Source organism: Pongo abelii, chromosome 13, assembly GCF_028885655.2.
Source record: "Pongo abelii isolate AG06213 chromosome 13, NHGRI_mPonAbe1-v2.0_pri, whole genome shotgun sequence".
Classification (NCBI taxonomy): Eukaryota; Metazoa; Chordata; class Mammalia; order Primates; family Hominidae; genus Pongo; species Pongo abelii.
In genome coordinates, this window is record NC_071998.2 from 60,230,826 (window position 1) to 60,253,861 (window position 23,036).

The 23,036-nt window shown below is 39.6% G+C and overlaps 1 protein-coding gene across 2 annotated transcripts in view; it reads left to right on the forward strand.

Moving 5' to 3' along the window:
- The window catches only part of CFAP95 (cilia and flagella associated protein 95), an 83,534-nt gene that overhangs the window by 17,015 nt on the left and 43,483 nt on the right, over nt 1-23,036 (forward strand). For both annotated transcript variants that reach the window (XM_024252459.3, XM_024252461.3), the window contains exons 2-4: nt 3,880-3,988; nt 16,273-16,391; nt 17,626-17,694. In XM_024252459.3, coding sequence (XP_024108227.3) covers nt 3,880-3,988; nt 16,273-16,391; nt 17,626-17,694 — 297 coding nt within the window. The remainder of the gene's footprint in view (nt 1-3,879; nt 3,989-16,272; nt 16,392-17,625; nt 17,695-23,036) is intronic.

Genomic DNA, 23,036 nt, shown 5'->3' on the forward strand with positions numbered 1-23,036 from the left:
TATGATTCTCAGTTCATCTCAGGAAATCTGAGGCACAGGCCACTGTTCCCTTAACATAATAAAGTCAGAGAATTAATTCAGTCTCCTGTTTCCTTTAGAAAGCCTTAATCATTTTATATATGGTAAATATGTATTATAGAGAGAGTGTATAGTAAAGACATATATTTTATTTGGGTCTATATATTTTACTATATTTCATACAGTATATTTTATACATTTTATAATTTTAAACATGTATATTTCTCTCTGCTAGGCTGGCAGCCTCTTGGGACTAGGGGCAGATTTGGGGCTGTGAATCTCTCAGAGCCCTGCAGGCTGTGGGCACAGCATCCGTGGGCAGCCAGCAGGCACGAGGAAATGCCAGTTACATTAGCTCAGTCCCCCAAAGAAACACCTTCATTATGGATTCATGATTTCAATGCTAGGTTTTTGGCTGCTATCTAAGGTTGCTATATGAAAAAAGAACATATCTGCATCTTTTGTAAGAATCTAGTTATCATGAAACTTAAAGCATATGGTAGGATCATTAGGGCCACATACTGACTTTCACAGACCATAAATACCTTTGCTTTCTTGGGCCCCTTATTCCACTAAAAAAAAAGTTAAAAATGATAGTTTGACTGATGGTATAAAGACAGGTATAATCCAAGCTGGATTACATATATATATTTCTGATTTAAAAGTAGTTATTTTTTAGGCCTCTAGAAGTATGGGCCCTGTGCCTTCTTCAGTGTCTAATAAAGAGATGGGCCCTGGGGCAAATATGCTGAAATATCACTGGTATGTTTCCCCTTCACTTGTGTGCTGCTGCAGGGACGTACTCTGGTTTTATTGCCTCAGGGAAGAATGACCCAGCAGGTAACAAAACAGCCAAATTATTGATTTGGATTTCAAAAACTTGGGTCTTAGCATAAGCCCGATAGATTTGGGAGCATGAAGAGCCAAGCCACCCTGTTCCACAGCAAATGAAGAATTCATGGACACAAATAGGAGAAGGCCAGAGAAAAAGCTGAGAATGTTTGAATTTGTTTGGGATCCTGAATTTGAGTTAAGATTTTGGAAATCCTGGAATCCCAGATGGGACCTGTATTAGTCTGTTCTCATGCTGCTAATAAAGACATACATGAGACTGGGTAATTTATAAAGGAAAGAGGTTTAATTGACTCACAGTTCCACCTGGCTGAGGAGGCCTAACAATCATGGTGGAAGGCAAATGATGAGTAAAGTCATGTCTTACATGGCAGCAGGCAAGAGAGAGCTTGTGTAGGGGAACTCTCCTTTACAAACCATCAGATCTCATGAGACTTGTTCACTATCACGAGAACAGCACAGGAAAGACCCAACCCCATGATTCAATTACCTCCCACAGGTTGTCTCCCATGACACGTGGGAATTATGGGTGCTACAATTCAAGATGAGATTTGTGTGGGGACACAGCCAAACCATATCAGGACTTGTCATTGCTCTCCCCATCACCCTCTATTCCCAGGGTAATGTTTTCAGAACTGTTGAAGATTGGGGCTCCCATGTGTCCCCAAGCCCAGAGTGCTGGAGAGATGAAACACTATCTGTTTGGTGGATCAGGCACATAACCCAGGAATGGTGCTGGGTTTCCAGGAACCCAGGTGGAGAGAGACACTAGAAAGTGTCTGGTGGGCTAGAGAGTGGCACCCTTGCGGCAGAGCACCAGTCTACCTACGAGTCTGTGTGGCAAGGCCAGGAGGATGGAGACCTGCATGGATCTGTAAGGGAAGACCACAGGGGAAGGAGAGTGTTTCAGCAGATGTAAGCAAGGAGAAAGGATGGCAACAAAGATGGATTCTTGGCATTGTGGCACCACACAAACCCCTCAGAACTGGAAGAAATCCAGGATTGTCCAATATTCCGGTTTTTCCACTTGGTAAAATGAGAGCTTGGAAGAAAAATTAAGTTCAATTATGGCAAAACTAAGTTCCAATGTATACCAGATTTTGGAGCCCAATTAGTATTCACTATACATAGATGTTTATGATGCTTTACAGCATATGAAGGATTTTCTGCTTTTTAAAAAAATTTTAATTCATATTAAGATCTTAAAAGGTATTGTTATTATTTCTGTCCTCATATTATACATGTGAAAATGGAAGCACAGAAAGGTTAAGTGACTTGCCCAAGGACACACAGCTAGGACCTGGTTGAGCTTGTGTTGTCCAATATCCCCCCTGAGGACTTAAGTGAAAGCTTCCTGTTAGGATCTCATAAAATGCTGATAGGTTACCAAAAAGCATTTAGTGTTCTGCACTTTGATGCTCAGATGTGAGGAGAGAAGAGGGCTCAGGTGTGTTTTGCCTGCCACCCCACCCTGGGCTCCCTTGCTGCTGGGTTCTACTGCAGAGCTCTGCTGTCACGCTCAGAGGTGAGGAGGCAGGGGTGTTAATGGGAATGTAGTGCAGGGGCTGAGCCCCAGTCCAGTGCGGGTGGGGAAGGAAAGAGGATGCCCTTTGGATTTGGTGCCCAATCTAGGTTAAGGGAAGCAATTCTGCTTACCTAGCTTTTTACCCACACTTACCATGTTGTAGATTTTTCTTATTTTTGTGTCTCTCTATCTAGACTGCAAGCAACTGAAGGCAGGGACTCCATTAGACTCGCTTCCCACTGCATCCCCCACACCTACCAAAGTGCCTAGCATGTAGTAGGAATTTTAAAACATTTGTGGAATAAACAAATGGCTGGACGATTGAATTATCAGGTACTTGAGTGTCCCCTAAACAATTCTAGCCCTGTATCCCTTAAAGCAAAGTAACTTCTGAGGGGTGCTTAGTCTTAGCATCCTATATTTCACTCAAGAAATTTCTATTAAAAATAGCTACTTCAGTTGCCAGCCACTTCTCCTGCTTTTTCCTTCTCTACCCCCAAATCCACTTCTTCCTTCTTCCCCACACCACCCCCTCCCCTCCCCCTCCCCTCCCCTCCTCCCCTCCTCCTACTCTTTCTTCTTCTTCCTTCTTTCTTCTTTCTTCTTCTTCTTCTTTTTTGAGACAGGGTCTTATTCTGTTGCCCAGGCTGAAGTTCAGTGGCGCAATCATGGCTCACTGCAGCCTTGACCTCCCTGAGGTGATCCTCTTAGCCCAGCCTCCCGTGTACCTGGGACAACAGGCACATGTCACCAAGCCCAACTGATTTTTGTATTTTTTGTAGAGATGGGGTCTTGCCATGTTTCCCGGGCTGGTCTTGAACTTCTAGGCTCAAGGGATCTGCCTGCTTCCCAAAGTGCTGAGATTACAGGCGTGTGTTACTGTTCCCTGCCTCTTATTATTCTTAATCACTCTTTTAATCAAGATGTTTGGTATATTTTTTCCTTCTTCCATCTACATTTTTAAGAACTGTTTTCTTCTACCTCATGTTTATCAGCTTCCTTTATTGCCTCTTTAGAAGCAGGAAGCACAGGTTATAAATCAGTATGGGCAAATACTTTGCTGTCTTGTTTTGAAAAAAATCGTAATTAAAATTCATGGTACAAAGAATTTCTAAAGTGGAAAGTTGCCTTTCCAAGATATTACCATGTCTTATTTTAGAATTTACTGTCGGTAAACTAATCTACATTATTAAATAAGATTCAGTTCATTGGAATCACTGAGTAATTACTATTATTATGTTTGATAAGTATTGTTTGGGTGACATTATTAGTTTTACCACTTATGCTAGGTTGCTTTTAGGAATTAGCCTCAGCATTACTTGAAAAGAGATGGAAAATACTTTATATGTCACAAATCTAATAAATTTGTACTTAAAATAATACTACAAATATAGAAAATTTTCATTGGATAATTTTTAAAAATCTGAATGCAATACAGAATAAATAAACTTCATCTCTTAACGGACTCCTAATTTTTTCTTAAGGCACCGTGACAGAGAAGCTTTTCCCAAAGATTATGATATAGAGGGTCCTGAGAAAGTTAAAAAACTGTGTAATTCAACATATCGGCGACTTGGAACCGATGAATCCCCAGTAAGTAGTTGCTATTACTTCATTTTAAGTCTGAAATCTTTGTCATAGTGAAACATAAAAAGGTAAAGGGAGGAGTGTTTTGTGCAGCACTATCCCTCATTAACTGTGTTAGTTACTTAGATGACTTAGTCACTGTGTGCTGAAGCAACATTACCTGTAAAATGTGCCTACCTCACAAAGTGATTGGGCGAATTAAATGAGATGAAACAAGTTGAGTACGTGGCATGGTGCCTGGCACATAAAAGTGCCTAGGAAATTGTTCCTGTTGCTATGATGCTGTTGTCACTACAGCAGCAATATCCTGCTAGATGTCTCCTTTCACCTCCACAATAACCCTGCAAAGTAGGTATTACCATCTCTAATTACAGAGGAGGGGAAAGAGGCTCTTAAAGACTAAGCAACTTACTCAAAGTCACACAGCTAGGGTGTGGAAGAGGGGGAGTTTATACCCAGGTCTTTGGTTGCAGGTGTTTTGTACTTATCTTAAGCTGGTGGAGTTGTGAGTAATTAAAACATGCTATTAACAGTCTCATAATGTTTGTACGATCCAGTTACAAGAAGAATATTTATGGCATAAGTAATTCCTGTTTGAATTGAGGTGAGCGGGTTACTGCTTGGCTACCTAGGTGTCTGTCCAGTCAGCATAAGGCAAGAGCTCAACTCCTAGGAGACCCCCAAATTGGGTCCTACGATGTCAGGCGCTTTGGGGCCAGCTGAAGACAATTTAGCCTTAGAGGATGGCCTCAGGGCATGAAGAGCTGGTGATTTGATGAGGGTGGTTGTATAAGTGATGAAAAGATGGGATTTGTGTCACATTCTGCCCCCTCAAGGCTGGGCTAGTTTTAGACCAGCATTTGAAATGGGGCAGGTATAAAAAGATGCATAATTCCACATTGGAAATTATTCTAGAAAATTCTCCATTCTGCAAGGTAATGAGGACAAATTAGCTTAGCATGGCAGTGCCATTTCCTCCTTTCCTCTTATAGTTGCAGTGGACAGAGAGTAAAAAGGATCGCCTGGAGAATGGGGATTTATCATAAAGTGACAGCTGCCTGGATATGGAATGAGCAAACTGGCAGGAACTAACACAGCTCTAAAGCAAGGCATACCCATTGCCACCCCAACCTCTCTGTGTCACATGCATACACAGAGTCTCTTTGGCATCTCTATTTCTCTCTGCTCAGGTTTACCTCTTGCTCCACAGCCCAGATCTCAGGGGAATCTGATGATTTCCTCAGTTTCCACCCAACCCTCTTCCCTTTGCACCAGGCTGCCTCATGGGTCATCAGCCAGCATGTGGATGGGGCTCTGCAGTGTGATGCCCACCTCAGTCAACATCCACTTGCTCCATTCCCCCACAAACACAGCTTCACCTTGCTTTCTTCAGCGTGGGGCTGTGGTCAGGACAAGAGTAAGTTGGGCAAGACAGGCCTTGCTTGACATGCACTTAGAGACTTTGGTCCTTAAAAAACATGTATTTTTGATTCCTATATTAAAGATGTTTTTAAAGAACTTTTGGTCCTTAAAAACATTCATTTTTGATTCCTATATAGAAATGCTCTTGGTCTCTGGATATTCCTATACCTCATATCATGGGGGAAGTGAGAAGAAGCGGGATATGAGGTATAGGAACCACAAACGTTCCTTCCCCAATATTATATGCATTACAGTGGTCAAGCCTCAGGTTTAATGAGAATGTGTAAATAAATAGTAGTATTTACTGTCTGTATGACTTTTTGTTGATGGCCATTGAAACCCTGTCCTTCACCTGCCAGATTTGGAATGTGTATTCAATAGAAAAGAAAATGGACTAAGGAATCAGTATTTCTGATGGAACTGCTATTCTCTATCTTAATAGCAATTTACATTTTTCCCTATAGACTTTCTGTGTATAAAGCACTGGCTCATCCATCTTGTTTTTCATTCTTCACAACAAAGCTATAAAGCTGTCAAAAATATATTATTGTTTAGTTCTAAACCTAGACTTACAGATCTTAAATGACTCACCCAAGGTCCCAAGTGTAAAGAGAAGGAGGGGATACTGGTGCCAAGCCCCCACACCTTCACATGCCAGGTGTGAGGCTGGATGTAGTAAGAGAATGGGCAAGTCCTTCTTCCTGTTGTCACAGAGTTTTGATAAGGGCCTAAAGACACTCTTGATAGTTGGCAGGAACCACATGCCTTAAAGCAAGAATCTGGGCCACTTAGGCAGGACCTGCTAAGAGACTAAATTAGATAAAACCAGTATGAGTAGTTATGTCCTTGAAGACAAGGGACTGAAGAGTTAAAAGAGGATTCATGTAGTTGTGGGTTCTGTGCCCCTCTTTCTCCAGTTGAGAGGGGTTTCAAGGGAACCACTCAGAGAGATTAATATGTATGTCCTGGAATTTAGAGGACTCGGGGTCCAGTCACATGCCTAAAAACCTAAATGTGAGAGGCCATGCCTGATACGGCACAGCAGAAAGAGGGAGTGCACTGCCCTCGGGGCAGGGACAGTAGTGGTCAAGAAGAGACTTGCCTAAGACTTTTATTAAACAAAAGGAAATAACTTGCTGTGGGAGGGAAGGGGCAGTTTGATTAAAAATGAAATTGCTTTATGATTGCATCCTATTGATGCAATAGGATCAATTCAACAAGATGGTTCCATTAAAAGTGCTTCATTTCATCCTCTGGACAGCTCTTCAGGCAGGTATCATGTGTGATCCACATTGGATAGATGAGGGAGCTGAGAACAAGTGAAGCTTAATCACTGGTGAAAAGTCAAACAGCCAGAAAGTGTATCAAAAATTAAAATCTGTTGTTCTTCTCTGGCTCTAAACGCTAAGATCTTAGAGACTTTTCCAAACTCCCTCTTGGAGTACCAAACTTTTCCACGTCTAGTGTGCTGGCCTTTTCACCCCGCTACACTGCACCTTCCTTGTAGAAAATAGACCTGATTATTTTTTGCTCTGGCTTGGATATTGTGTATCTCACTGCATATGTGTTGGGGCTTTGATTTCTTACATCTCAGCCATAACTTCTGTCCTATTTCCTGAATTATGTCCACACACATGCTGGCTAGCCCTATTCCCATCTGTTTCCCCTTCTGAATGCCTTCCTAACATTTTTGGTTTTTTTGCAAGATTGCTGCTGAGTGGCTGCTCTGTATGTCCACCGCATTTTCATTTAGCTGATTGAGGGTGTCCTTGTCCTTAAATGCTGCTGCAGGAGCTAATGTGAGCATCATTTATTTGTAGCAGAGTTTAAAATGGGACTTACTTTTGTCTACATTTTGGCTAAGGCTCTAAAAGTCTAAGAACAGAACAATAGCCTCATGTGCTGAAGTAAAGAATTAGGTCACTTATGCAAGATCCTCAAAGAAGATGGTGCTAATAGGCTCCCACTCACATGAGGGATATAAGAGAATTGAAATGCAAGAAGCCTCAAGAGGAGTTTGATAGTACAGAGAGGGTTTTGGAAAGAGTGTGCTCTAAGTCTTATCTGCAAGGACCCTTGTGTGCCTCACGAAGTTAGACACAAGACTCTGGTGACTGGTCAGAGGAAGCAGAGCAGAAAGAGGGAGCCAGCTCCTCTAGAGGTGGAGCAACGATGTGTGAATCCTCGGTCCCAGATGTGCCTCTTGTGGATCCATTGTGGACCATGGGGAAGAAGAAAATGACATGGAGTCATTTCAGAGCCTGTCGAACAGCATCTCATAGTAGGTGTCCAATAAATATTTGTAGAAGGAAAAAAAGGAGAGATGGGAGGGCGTCTAGCTGGGTTTCCAGGAGCTGAGGCAAGACATTTAAGTCTAGCCGGAGACATCTTCTATCATGGGACATGCCATTCAATGTTCCCAGAGGTGATCCCAAAGTCTACCAGAACCTCCCAAGAAAGTCACCTTGGAACATTCACCAGTGCCAGAGAGGGTCAAAGATAAACATACCCAGGGGAAACCAAAGCAAGATTACATTCTGCCATTCCCACATTTACCTCTCTCTCTTCCTCATCTCCACACATCCTTGGCATCAGTCCCCAAGGAGATAGAGGGTGGTGGGAAATAGGGAAGAAGTCCAAGTGGGATAATTGAGAAGAAGCCAACTGTGCCCCCTGTTCCCAATATAGTGGGCCAGGCCAAAGCAGCCCCAAAGTGGAGGAATGAGAATCTTCCCATGAAGTTTGAAGTTTTGGCTATTATATGGGACTGGCATTTTAATTACCTCAGTGAAAATCATCTTGGGACAAAAGTAGCCAGAGAAGTTTTGTATTATCTGAGAGTCACCAGAAATGCCCCGAGACCTGTCTTATATTTCATCAAGGAGCATGAGAAAGAACTAGTCCTCCAAATGACTGTGGATGGGCAGTGATGGAGGAAAAATAGATTTGTTTTCTGATTGTACCTACTTATAAGTCCTACTTGTTCAATAAGCCAGTTGCCCTTTTGTATGTAAAAGAGCAGTCCATTCTTTTTTTTTTTTTTTTTTTTTTTCTGGCTGGAAAGCAATTTATTTTTCTCGTCAATGTTATGAAGAAATGGTGAAGTAAACAACGTTATTCAAGGATCTGCAGTCAACTTCTGGAACTAAAAAAAAGATTTGATTCCTCACCTCACAGCTTATACCAAAATATATTTTAGGTGAATCAAAGATTTGAATATAGAAGAAAATACACCACAAAAATATAGAAGAAAACAGACCAGGCACAAGAGCAGTCCATTCTTATCATATCTCTCTATCCCCTTTCCCTACTTTAGTTTTCTTCATGACACTTACATTGCTGGACATATTTTAGACTTATTTAGTTATTAATCGTTTGTCACCTCCTGTTAGAATACGAGCTCTATGAAAGTGGGGACTTTGGTCTGTTTTGTTCCCTGTTTTATCCCCAGTTCCTAGAACAGTGCCTAGAACATAGTGGATGCTCAATTAGTATTTGTGGAAGAAAGGGAAGAAGGAAGAAATGAAGTAAGGGAGGGAGGAGGGGATGAAGGAAGGAAACAAAGAAGGAAGGGAGGGAGGAAGCGGAGGGGGGAGAAAGGGAAGAGGATAAAAGGAAGAAGTTCTACATTCAACAAACATTTTTTGAGGCCCCATTACTTTGCCAGGCATAATGCTAAGTGCTAGGGTAAGAAACATAATTCAAAAACTGGTCCTTGTATATAAGGAACTCATAGGTTCGTAGGAGAATTGGGAACACATAACCACAGTGGCAAAGCATATGATGGATGCTATGATAGGAAGAACATCAGGATGCTGTGAGGTGTACCTGAACTGAAATGGGTTGGAAGGAGGTTTGGGTATGGTTTCCTTTGAAGCTCTGGAGCTGACTCCTAAAGGAACCATCTCTTGGCAGAATCTGGAAACATACCATTCAGGTTTCAATGGTGGGATAATTGATTTCCTACTTCAATGGTCCCTCAGGTTTCAGGAGGCCAAGTGAGGCCATTGGGGAGATAGATTCACAGGAGAACAGTAATTCAAGCCACTGGGTTTGCCCTGATTGTCTTATTCTAAGCTTAGTGGGTAATAGCATTCTAAACTATGGTCTTTTACCTGGACTTTATTCAGGTGCTACATATGTCTACCCGGGTGAATTCCATGAAAACTAAAATCATCAAGAGTATGTCTATCATCATTGCTTCAACTTGTAAAGCCTCTCACCCAAGGATCCTCACAACACTACCAAAGGCCCTATCACAATCACTTTTGTTACCTTCCTAGCATTTGAAGCTGATACTAAAGTGAGAGCCACTGGGAGGCCAAAGAAAGACCACTTCTGAGAAAGGGGTGCATGTTGAATCCCATACACTTAGAAGGATTAAGTACAGAACACATATGATGCTGTGTCATAGAAGCTGAGAACTTCTCAGACATAAATGAACAAAGAAATACATGAGCAATTTATTAAACAGGTTTTTCTTATACAGCTAGTGGCTCAATGCCAAGGCATTTTTGGAACTAACAGGACAACATTGTTGAGCAAATTAGGCTAATATTAACAGCATCACAGATATTTTGGATTTAAAAATGGCAAATAAATGAATAGTACAAAAGTATATTAGCATTCATTTTATGAATAGATTAAGAATAGCCAAATAAGCCTAAATCTGAGCTGTTTTAGTGAATAAAAATATCACATTTGAAAACTAATGTCCTAAAAGGGATACAAAGGATATAATTATACCAGATATGGGAAATTCAATTATTTACTTAATTGGTTCAAGTATTTTTTTCTTTGACATTGTAGGATAGTATTTTGACCAGTATAATCTTATAATCTTAGAGATGCTTCTTGCATTCATATCTAAGCACCTGAAAGGGGTATATGGATCAAATGTTTATAAATGGAATATTTTAAATGCCATTGCAGGGCAAAGGAAGATGTTTGGGGATAGTAGGCTGTTGAGCTAGGGTCTCTTCTTGCTTCCTGTCTCCATAATCTTGGAGCTTGTGGTTGATGTCACAGGTTTCAGCATTATGTCCTGGAACAACTTTGGACCAGCTTTTCCAATATCACTACAATGACATCTGGCTTTCCTGTTTTAGGAATTCCGTATCAATTTTGGCCCACTGAGTGTACTCCCCTTGTTTTCTGCTGCATCTCTGAGTCTATTTATTCTAGCAAATATCTTCTCTGTCATTTCCAGACATTTGGGATGGGAATGAAAGCAGGCCACCCAGCGTTTTGATCCCATCACTTTCATTTGCTGCTCCTTTTCTACATCAGTAATCATGCCCTAATTTAACTCTTACAGAAACTAGACTTTAATTTTTCATGTATATTAGTTTGCTTAAGCAGGTGTAACTGTTATGTTGAACAAATGAGACTTGAATTGGGCAATCATGTGCACGTACATACACACACACCCGCACGCACAAACATGCAGAGACACACACATCCATATTTTTTGCCTCCACTGCCTATTTACCCTGCTTTCTGGAGTCGGTTCTTCCTTTATGCTTGGACAAAATGCTGTGCAGCTTCCTTAGGTTTTATGGTCAATCTCAGATAATAAAAAGCCTATTGGTCACATTTCAATAACTAAAATATTTCATCAAAATGATGAATTTCATTTAGAGTGAAAGCTTTTCTCTTCCTCCAGCTATAGCCTGCTCTAGGCTGGTAAGTCTGCAGAGGGAAGTGAGTGTGAAGGGTAGGCTGGGTTGGATAATTTTTTATTTCTCCACCTGCTCTGCTTTTCCTTTCCCCCAGACAACTAGAAGAGCCTTTTGTGTTTATTTTACTAATATTAAATATTTAATTGAGACTATTTTGTGACAAGAAGTGGTTTCGTTATCTCAGAGTGATCAGGAAAAAATGAGACTTGTTATAAATTTATTTCTGCTAGAGACAGGAAAAGGAGCATCCCATAAGACAGGTGTGGTGGTGCATTCTTGTAGTCCTAGCTACGTGGGAGGCTGAGGCAGGAGGATTGCTTGAGCCCATGAGTTTGAGGCTGCAGTGAGCTATGATTGTGCCACTACACTTCAGCATGGGTAACAGTGAGACCCTATTTCTAAAAAAAGAGAAAAAAAAAGAAGAGGAAGCAGGAAGAAGCTCATAAAAGCTTGCTTGAAGAGGTAGTTGTGGAAAACAATAGAATTATTTTTCTGATTGCACCCTATGAGTCTCAGTTGTTCAAAATAATAGCAGTTATATTTGCAGAGTCCTCTCTCGGATCCTTTAGAATCTTTACATGGCACTGCTGAGTTAACCTAGATGTGAAAACAGCCAGGATTTCCAAGGACAAAACTTCTGAGAAATAAGTATGGTCTTTCTGATGATTTTAAAAGATAATCAAGCCTCTGTATTTTTTTTTTTTTTTTTTGGCAATGGTGCAGAAAAGCTACAGTTGGTAGGGAGAATGCTGCTTAACAGGCTAAAATAAGACTCTTCCTTAGTTATGACTGAAGATCTAAGATAATAGATGCCAACTCCTCCTTTATTCCAAGTAAGTGAGATGCCAACCCACTCATGCAGAACATGCAAATTATTTGGGTGGTAACTGAGTTTTGAGCTGCTTGGTGTCTCATTCACCTTGATGATTTAAAAACAAATAAAAATGGTTGAAATCAAAGAGATCTGGTCAAAATAATTTAGCAGTTGGAGGAGTTGTCTGGAGAGAGCGTGCATGCTGTGAATCTCACCCCTCTAATCTCTTAAGGGTAGGGGTGGGAAGTGTGTCTCCTTAATTTCCACCCTGAGAGTGGGGCCTCAATGATACCACCCAGGGAACTTGATGCACTGGAGTCTCACTCATGCTTGACAAAACGCTACAGACTGGAGGGTTCCAGAAGCAGCCTGTGGCATCAGAGGGAAAAGCTTGATGTGAGAAGTACCTGAGCTTCTAATATGGTTTTGCTCTGTGTCCCCACCTAAATCTCATCTTGTAGCTCCTATAATTCCCACGTTATAGGAGCTACAAGATGTGGGAGGGACCCAGTGGGAGATAATTGAATCATGGTGGCAGGTCTTTCCCATGCTGTTCTTGTAATAGTGCATAAGTCTCATGAGATCTAATGGCTTTAAAAACTGGAGTTCCCCTGCACAAGCACACTCTCTCTCTTTGCCTGCTGCCATCCATATAAGATATGACTTGCTCCTCACTGCCTTCTACCATGATTATGAAGCCTCCCCAGCCCAGTGGAACTGTAAATCCATTAAACCTCTTTCTTTTGTAAATTACCGAGTCTTGGGTATATCTTTATCAGCAGCATGAAAACGGACCAATACAGCTTCCTTCACTGTGGGTCAGAGGAATATACTTTCTGGGTGCCTGTAAAGAACCCAGGAAAGAATTGTCAGTGGGGATTATCTAAAATGAATCTTGCTGTGAGAGATTCTGCCAAGGGTAAGTCATCCTCAGCAGAACAGTCTGGTCAACCTGAAATATATAACCTGAGAAGTCATAAGTGTTCTCTTCATTCCCTGTACCAGTCACCCAGGTTATGTGTCTACTGGATTTACTTCCCATAAGTGCAGCACAAATGAGAATTCATTCTAGAAGAATAGAAATTGGGATTTAAAAATAATTCGTACTCAGGAAAACAGGGAATATGAATGATATTATGAAATGAGCTTCCTCTATCCATTAGATATTTTCTATATTATAATTTGTCTCAAGCTAGATTTTATTATGTAAATTAAATGGAAATTTTAGTGATTATCTTGCGAGTTTGTGCTGTGTTAATTTAGCTATCTCACATACCAAATTGCCAATCTCCAGTCTGTGATATACATATATACAAAGCCCAAAAGACTTTTAAACATATGGAAGTGCTTTTATGAAGTACCATCCTTATGTCAGGTTATGAACATTTCTGCACCAGAGTGATTTTTTCACATTAAGATGGTGTAGGATTAGGTTTGCCTACATGCAACAGACACTGAAAATCAACAGAGGCTGTTCATATAGGGTTGTATTATTTCATGTAAAGGGTCTGGAGGATAGCAGGACTGGTATGAAAGTTCTATGTATTGTCAGAGACCAATTTCTTCCAGTTTTCTGCTCTGCCATCCTTGGGTAGGACCCAAGATGGCTGCTGGAAAACAGTCATTATGTCCCCATTCCAGGCAGCAAGAAGGAAAAGAAAAGGAGGCCTTTTCCTGGAAGTTCTTTCCAAGGAAACAACTATTTCCACTTATGCTCAATTGTCCAGATCATATGATCATATGTAAGTGTAAAATAATCTGAAAAATGTGGTCTGCAACACTAGGCACCCAGCTAAAGTTTGGGGATTCTATTGATGATGAAGAAGGAATGTCTAATATTGGGAGACAACATTTGCTGCTGGTACAGGAAACAGAAGTTAAGAGTTGTCTTTGGAGTCAGATGGCTTCTCTTTAATTCTTGGCTTTACCACTTACAGGGTCGTAACTTAAGTCGGGTCTCAAACTTTCCATGTCTTTATTTCCTTATGTGTAAAGTGAGAACTGTAGAGTTGTCACAAGCATTTAATGTGAAGATATTTAGAACGGTTTCTGGCCATGTGCTGTTATTACCATTATCCCCATGATTTACTATAACCTACTATGCTATAGCTAGTATAGCCTCTGGAGTTTGTTTACAAATCTAGTTGTAGAACCTAGTATGATGCCTGGCACTTAATAGATGTGGATAGATGGATGAATGAATGAGGCAGACTGCATGAGTCTTAAATTGTGGAGCTTCTACTTTCTAGCTGATTTGCCTGGGCATTATTTAATCCCTTCCAGCCTTAGTTTTCTCTTTTTTAAAACAGAAATAAATTATACCAAGTGTTCTTCATTTGCACCTCCAGATCCACTCTCCACTCTTCTCACCCTGCTTTGTGCCAAGGAGGCTGACCTCTAGGGTTGGCTGCAATGAGCTCCTTGCCTTCTGGCTTCCCACTGGATGGGCCCATGGAAGGCACTGGCAGGTGACCAGAGGTGAGAGGAGAGGGAGCTTGGACACTTATTCCTGTGATTTCCTCCCTGTAGGACCACGGTTTGGCAGTGGCTGGGTTTCTGTTACGAAAGATACAACTATCAGATGGCCCTCACTACAGCTGTAGGTTGTTCTGAGTAGGTTGATACAACTATCAGGTGGCCCTCACTATAGCTGTAGGTTGTTCTGAGTAGGTTGATACAACTATCAGGTGGCCCTCACTATAGCTGTAGGTTGTTCTGAGTTACAGTAACTGTTCTACCCTCAAGGTTCTCCACTATTGCTATCCTCAGTGTGCTTCAATAGTGTTGATTTTCTTAATGATTCCCACACGTTTATAAAGAGATCCTTCGTTAAGTTCTCCTCAGTCCCCAATTTGATTGTTTTTCCCTTCTGAGACCATGATTAATATTAATACATAACACTCAGAGGGTTGCTTTGAGAAGGTATTGAAATAATGCATTTGAAGTGCTTAGTACATTGTCTGGCACAGAATAAGCACTCATTCTGCTCCACTAATGCTATGATTATCTGTTTCCTTTTACTCCTCTATTTTATGTTTGGCAATATCTTTGTTTCATATGATTTTCAAAGAGTTGGTTGATTTGCTGAAATATTTTACTGTTAAAAATCATCAAAGCATATCAGCTTAATTTTTACACTTGATCTTAGCCAAAAGGCTGAGAAGCAATCTAAGCTTAATTTTTTGGTCAATCTTACACCTTCAAACAAAATGGTGGCTACTAATTTTTTCTCAAAAATTTTTTTTTGCTGTTAAAATAAATAAGACCCAATGTAGTGTCCCCTACCATCGACTTTGAAACCTGAACATCTAAGAAGAAGAGTAGTTGAGCTAAGGATATACGGATCAAAGCTGGGAAATTTGGCTGGGAGGATAGTTATTCAGGAGATTGAGGTCTTGGAGAGCAGTGCTCTGAGAAGCCAAGGATCTAGAGAGCCATGGAGTAGACCAGGAAACCAGCACCAGAGACTTAATCAAAATGGTTTTGACTAGGCTAGACTCCTGGTTATAGAAAAACCTTGTTACTAAAGCAAAATGGACCCAAAGTGTCTGACTATAGCCATGATACTCTTGCAGTTGAAGGCTCTGGTTTTCTAAAGAGTGGTCTCTCTTTAAAACAAACCAACCAACCAACCAACAAACAAACAAAAAACAACAACCCAGAGAGTCTAGTGGTATTAATGTGTTCTGAGGCTTCATGAATATCTTGGGGAATCTAGTCTTTCAGATAAAGTAATGGATTTTCTTGGTGGTGAGTTCTGGTTCTTGGCTCTGAACCTCCAGCTGCATGATATTCTAGAGTTTTGTATGGAGAAAATATTGAATCCCTTACATCCATTTTTGTTCCTTTGATCCCTGAGATGCTACCCTTGATGTTTCTGCAATTGGTTTGAGTACATCTTATAGTTTGCAGATTTTTCCACATTGCAATAATTGCTTAGTAATTAATTGAATTATGCTGTATGACAGAGAGTGAATAATAATGATGACGATGATGATGATATCTGAAGTCCTTGTGATTTACAAAGTGATTGCTACAAACATTTTCCTACTCAGGGTATTTAAAATATACCAACCCTGAAAAGGATGAAGAAGGAAATAGAAAGCAGGTAAAGTTAGTATATTTAATTGAATGCAGTTCTTTCTGTTTCATAGAAACAATCAATTTGCTTTTTATTTCCCAACAGCATCCAGTAATTGCTATTTTTACATATTTACGATGAAATAATTGACAGCTATGAGCTATTACTTATTTTTTATGTCAACTAGAGTCAACAATTAAAATCAGAATGTACTTCAATAAAAACATGTTTTAGTAACTGACCATTTTTAGTGAGAATTCATTTTTCTTATATGTGGCTTCTATGTTTCCAGATTTGGACATCAGAAACACATGAAAAGTTGTCTCAAGTGTGTTTAAACACAGAATGGGCTGAAATGAAGAGCAAGCCTTTATTGAATGAGGAAACAGTGAGCTCTGGGATTATCGAAAGGTATTCTTAATACTTTATAGAATGTGGACATGCAGAAAGGACTTGTATAAGTAGCAAAAAGGTATAGTGACCCCAGTTCCACACTAAAGGAACACATCAAGCACATTCGTCTCAAGCTTCCATTCTTCCTGCTCATGCTCTTCTCTCTGTTTGGGAGTTTCTTTTCCTCAATTGTTTACCAATCAACTCTCTACTTGTTCTGGGCCCAGCTAAAATGCCATTTCCTCTTTATATGTGGTTTTTTTTTTTGTTTTTTTTTTTTTTTCTGGCCCAGGGTTCTGACTATCCAGGTTTGAACCCCAGCTCTACAATTTACTGTAAAAGTTACTTGGTGTTTATAAGCCAGCTTGTTCACCTGTAAAATGGGAATTACAAAAGCATCTACTTCGTAGGGTTGTTATGAAATTTAGACAAAATAAAGTATGAAGTGTGCATAGAAGTATTGACTGACAGGCAGTAAGAATTAGGTAACCTGTCATTAATCAGAATTAATTGCTTTTCTATTTTTGTTCTCTGAGTGTTTTATGTCCTACATGACAGTTGGACTTGCATTCTAGTTATTTATATGAAGGCATTTCCTCAGGAATAGAGAGTTCTTTGAGGATAGAAACTCTTTATTCATCATAGTCGTCATCCTGCATCCTGGCACAGTGCCTCCCCATCGAAGTGTATGACACATAGCCTTTGTCTTATACTGTAAGTGTTGAAAAATGCAGTCAAAATAATGACAAAAATGCTAAAAATTCCATTGACTTGTTGAGACATTTTGTTTTACAAAGTTCATAAAAGTTGCAAACATGAAAACTCTTTAAAAAGTAATCATCATAAAAATCTAACCCTAAATTAGTTTTTGTTTTGTTTTGTTTTTTGACATTGAGTCTTGCTCTGCTGCCCAGGCTGGAGTACAGTGGTGTGATCTTGGCTCACTGCAACCTCCACCTCCCGGGTTCAAGCAATTCTCCTGCCTCAGCCTCCCGAGTAGCTAAGACTACAGGCACACGCTGCCACATCCAGCTAATTTTTTTTGTATTTTTAGTAGAGACGGGGTTTTACCATGTTGCCCAGGCTGGTCTTCAACTCCTGAGCGCAGGCAATCCGCCCGTCTCGGCCACCCGAAGTTCTGGGATTACAGGTGTGAGCCACTGCTCCCGGACCCTAAATTAGTTTTACATGGCTTTGAAAGTTTACACATTACACTCTAATAAGTTTTCTAAAAAATGTTATCTTGTTTTAGGGTCACCGGATTGCCTGCCACAGGTTTTGGAGCTGTCTTTCCTAGACATCCACCAGATCGGAGCAAAATGTGAGTAGTCCCTAAACTGCTACAATTGTACAAAATGTTTCTTGATTCAGAAGGTTTGTTTGCAGGGGCAAAGGTATGAGATGGTGAGCCAAGGTCAACAAAATACCCTTTACATGACATCTTCGACTTGCCTTTAACCAAATATTTTCTCCTTTCACATGCACAGCATTAATAACCATAATAATAAAACAGTAAATCCTCACTATTTGCAGATCCTGTATTTGTAAATTTTTCTTCTCTGTAAAATTTACCTATTTGTATCCTGCAAGTCAATACTTGTGGTTCTGTCGTGGTCATTTGTGGACATATGCAGAGTGGTGAAAAAGGGAAGGCACCAGATGTGCACAATCCCAACTGAGGTCGAACAGGGTGATGCCCTGTCTTCTTGTTTCAGCTCTTATTCTATACACATGTTCTTTTCACCGTCTATTCAGTGACACATTTTTCAAACTCTTATGCTTTTTGTTGGTGATCTCATTTAAAACATTCCTCAAGCATGGTGATGAAGTGCTGCCGTGTTCCTTAGAGCAAGAAGGTTGTGATGTGCCTTTCAGAGAAAACACATGTGTTAGACAAGCTTGATTCAGGCATGAGTTGCAGTGTTGTTGGTCATAAATTCAAAGGTGATAAATCAAAAAATAAGATGTCTTTAAGCAGAAACAGACATAAAACAAAGTTTTATATTGATCGATTGGTGAAAATGTGACCAGAGGCTTGCAGGAACCTAACCCTATATTTCCCCTAAGATCAGTGGTTCAATATTTGCTAATTCAGAGTTTGCAACAACTTCATAGAACATTACTGTGAACAAAGAGAGCTGACTTTACAGCAAGAGACTATTTTTACTGATATAAGAGATAAGTTTGTTTTGGCAAGGAAGCATGAATTCTTACTACAAAAGAAAAAGTTCTTATCCACTCATCTTTCTAAACATAAACTTTCATTATGTACAGGTAAGTGATGTGGAAATACACTTATAAGCATGAAAAAATTCTAAGGATTGCATTGTGCATTATGGGGTTGTTGTGAAGATTAAGCAAGTTAATATACGTCAAATAATTAGAGCAGTAATTGATGCATACGTGCTGAATTCTCTGCTGGACACAGTGAACCTTTCAGTTTATAAACTCATATCAGTTCAGAGAAATTTTCTTGATTTATTTTATTCTTGACTTATTGTGTTTTCTCTTTTGGAAATCCTTTATTTGAATATTGGATTTCTTTTCCTGATCCTAAAACTTTCCTGTCTTTTCTCACCTTTTCTTTTTGGTCTTTACTATCTACTTTCCTCTCTGTTTCTTCAACTCTACCATTGAATTATCTTTTTGTTTCCTGAATCCTTTTGTTTTTATAGGATCTTTTTTTTTGGTTTCATGACTTCAGTATCTTCTCTTTTCTATCTGAAGATGTTAATGAAAGTTTTCATGATAGCTTTAAAATTTTTTTTCTTCCCCATGCATACTCTCTGTTTTCTCCAAGATGCCTTTTGTTTCTGTTTTTTATTTGTTTGTATGGTATCCATCTTCCACGCTAGAGACATTTTCCTCAGGCATCTGCTAATCAATCCTCTGCTCATGATTAAGAGATGGGGCTCCGAGCCTTTGAGTGAGGTTTACTGCCTTGGAGATTCCCTGGAGGAATCTAGGTGGGTCATTATTTCAAAGAAGCCCTAGTACCAGTACAGTCATGCATTGCATAATGTTAGGGATATGTTCCGAGAAATGTGTTGTTAGGTGATTTCATCATTGTGTGAACATCATGGAGTGTACTTACACAAACCAGATAGTCTAGCCTACTACACACTGAGGCTAGATGGTAAAATCCATTGCTCCTACACTATCAACCTGTACAGCATGTTACCGTACTGAACAGTGTAGCCAATTATAACACAGTGTTAAGTATTTATGTATCTAAACATATCTAAACATAAAATAGTACAGTAAAAATACAGAATGAAAGATAAAAAATGGTACACCTGTATAGGGCACATGCCATGCATGTACACTGCAAGACTGGAAGTTGCTCTGGGTGAGTCCATGAGTGAGCAGAGAGGCTATGAATGTGAAGGCCTAAGACATTACTAAATACTACTGTAGACTTTATAAACACTGTATACTTAGGCTACACTAAATTTATAAAACAATTTCATTTGTCCATTTTGCATTGCTATAAAGGAATACCTGAGACTGGGTAATTTATAAAGAAAAGAGGTTTATTTGGCTCACAGTTCTGCGGGCTGTACAAGCATGGCACCATTATCTGCTTGGCTTCTGGTGATGCCTCAGGAAGCTTTTACTCACGGCAGAAGGTGAAGGGGAGGCAGGAACGTCACATGGCAACAGCGGGAGCAAGAGAGAGGGGAGGAGGTGCCAGGGTCTTTTTAACTACCAGATCTCATGTGAACTCTCCTTACTGCAAGGAGGGCACCAAGCCACTCATGAGGTATCCACCCCCATGACCCAAACACCTCTCATTGGACCCCACCTCCAACATTGGGGATCACATTTCAGTATGAGATTTGGATAGGTCAAACATCAAAAATACATCAACAATATTTGCCTTTCTTCAAAAAGAAATTTACCTTAGCTTGTTGCACCTTTTTTACTTTATACCTTTTCTTTTTTTTTTTTTTTTAACTTTTGGACTCTTTTAGCCACACTTAGCTTAAAATGCAAACACATTGTATAGCTGTATAAAATATTTTCTTTCTTTATATCCCTATTCTGTAAGCTTTTTATTATTAAACAATATTTTTAATTTTAAAACTTTTTTCTTAAAAACAAAGACACAAACACACACCTTAGCCTAGGCCTGCGCAGGGTCCAGATCATCAATATCACTGTCTTCCACCTCCACATCTTGAGCTTCTGATAGGCCTTCAGGGGCAATAACATGCATGGAGTTGTCATCTCCTGTGATGACAATTCCTTCTTCTGGATACCTCCTGTAGGACCTGCCTGAGGCTGTTTTACAGTTCACATTTTTTTAAATAAGTGGAAGAAATATGCTCTAAAATAGTGATAAAAAGCGTAGTATAGTAGGTGCATAAACCAGTAACAGTTGTTTATTATTGTTATCAAGTATCATTATATACTGTACATAATTGTATGTGCTCCACTTTTATATAGCTGCCAGCACAGTAGTCTTGTTTACACTAGCATCACCACAAATACGTGAGTAATGCATTGTGCTACGATATTACAAAGGCAACAACGTCAATAGAAATTTTTCAGTTCCGTTATAATCTTATGGAGTCTTCAAAGTACATACTGTCCAGCCTGTTGTTGACTGAAAGAGCATTATTTGGCATGACTCTATTTTAGCCTCTCCTTTTGGGCTGGTCATATTTCCAGATAAGCCTCTTCAATCTCCCTTCTGAAGGGTGAAGAGTGGGCTGGTGCCTGTGTTCTTAGAGTGAGCAAGCAATTGGACTGGGACATCAATATGAATACTGCATTATGTATGGTCACTGAATTGAATTGTGTTTTTGATTAAGGACTTTCTTACCCTACAGATGAATAAATTTCTAGCTTTCTGCTAAGGGAGGGGAGGGGCAGTTACCTGGCAGTTGGGGAAGAGCTTTGGAGCAACATCTGCTTTTCAGATAGCTCTCCCCACAGGCCTTTGCTGACTTAGGATTCATTCAGCTTTCTGCTAAGTCAGGCACCACCTGTCAGTCTTCTCTTCAGTTCCCAAAATTTGTTTCTCTTGTCCTTTCTCCTGTTCTCCATATTCTTATGGGCTAAAAAAAAAAAAAAAAAAAAAAACACTTTCTTAAGTCTCTTTACTATGGTTTTAGTGGAGCTTTTTGAGGAAGCAAGATTCGATGTTCATCTTAACTCTGATGTTATCGGAGTTATCAGAGACTTGATGTTATCAAGTCTCACCTGATCTGCAACCTCCTCTAGAGGACCTTCACATACCTACTGCCACCCCACTCCCCATAACTTGGTTAGGTCCCTCACTGTGGGTGCTCATAGCACTGTGTGCTTCTTTTATGCAAACACTATTAATATTTGTTGCAATTGTTTGCATTCTTCTCATTCTTGCTAAATTCAATGCTCTGAAAGGAAAGACTATCACGATTCTGTCCCCAGTGCCTAAAGAGAGCCTAACCTGCAGCAAATACACCACAGTTATCTCCTGAGTTAATAGATTAATTATTTCTGATGTTGAACAGCAAATTATAATAGAAGAGGGTTCGGCTAATTCCTATCTTATTTGATTTAGGGGTTCAAGGACTTTAGAGACAAAATTATTCTCAATTCTTTTTGGTAAATGCTTTTGAAGACATAGTTTCTTTTAGAAAATCAGCCCTTGTTAGTTTGAATTGCTAGAATTACTCATTTGTTTTATTTGATTCATGAGTATTAACAAGGAAATAAATACATGAACACTTTCAACCGGCCCCTACTAATTCCATATGTAATTCTTTCTTTCAGTTAATATACACTAATTATAGAATGTTTCATATAGTAGAATGCTGTGGTGTTTTAGAATCTGCTCTCTTGAATATTAAATAATCTTTTGCTTCTTGCCAACTCTACAGCTCTGAAAGTTTAATGTCAACTTTAAAAGGCAATGAATAAGAATGAATTTGCTCAATGGACCAAAATATGCTTCAAGTTATAAAAGAAAGACTGTAATCATAAGGTGAAATTTAAGGTTTAGGTTACCTGTTAAGGGAGAAAAATCAGGATAAGGTATAGTTTTGTTATTAAGGAGACATTAGGTTGATGGACTTATCTTAATTTTTAGATAATGTCCGTTACGCTGAAATGGCATTTGACTGACTCTCTTTCTCGTAACTCAACCTATATCCCACTGACTTTATTTTGGACGAATGTGAAGAAGACATAACACCTTTCCTCCGTAAGTGGGTAGCAAACATCTCAATGAAACTAATTGAAAATCAGAACAGCTAGAATGTTTGACACCACCAGAACTTGTCACTCCTGACCTTAACTAAAGAAAAGGGCTCTGTGAATAATTCCTTCCATGTGCATCACAGATGGAGGAGATAGATGAAAAATAAATTGTAGTATAGGGAACAGTTAAGATGACACTAAAGTGATATCAAAGACTTAAACTTTAAAAATGAAATTTATAGACTTTGAGTCCCGATTGAGCTTGTCTAGAACCAAAGCTATTGTTTTCCTTGAGAGTTGGTCTCAGTCCCATGAGTGAGTCTCCAAGGAATTGACAGTGGCCTGTGATGGGCAGAGTGAGAGTCAAGAAGGCTCAAAGACCCCTCAGGCATCAATAATGCCCATTTGGTCTCAAACCATTAATAATACAGATGCGTGTGTAGGGAGTCTCTAACATGGATAACTTATGCTATA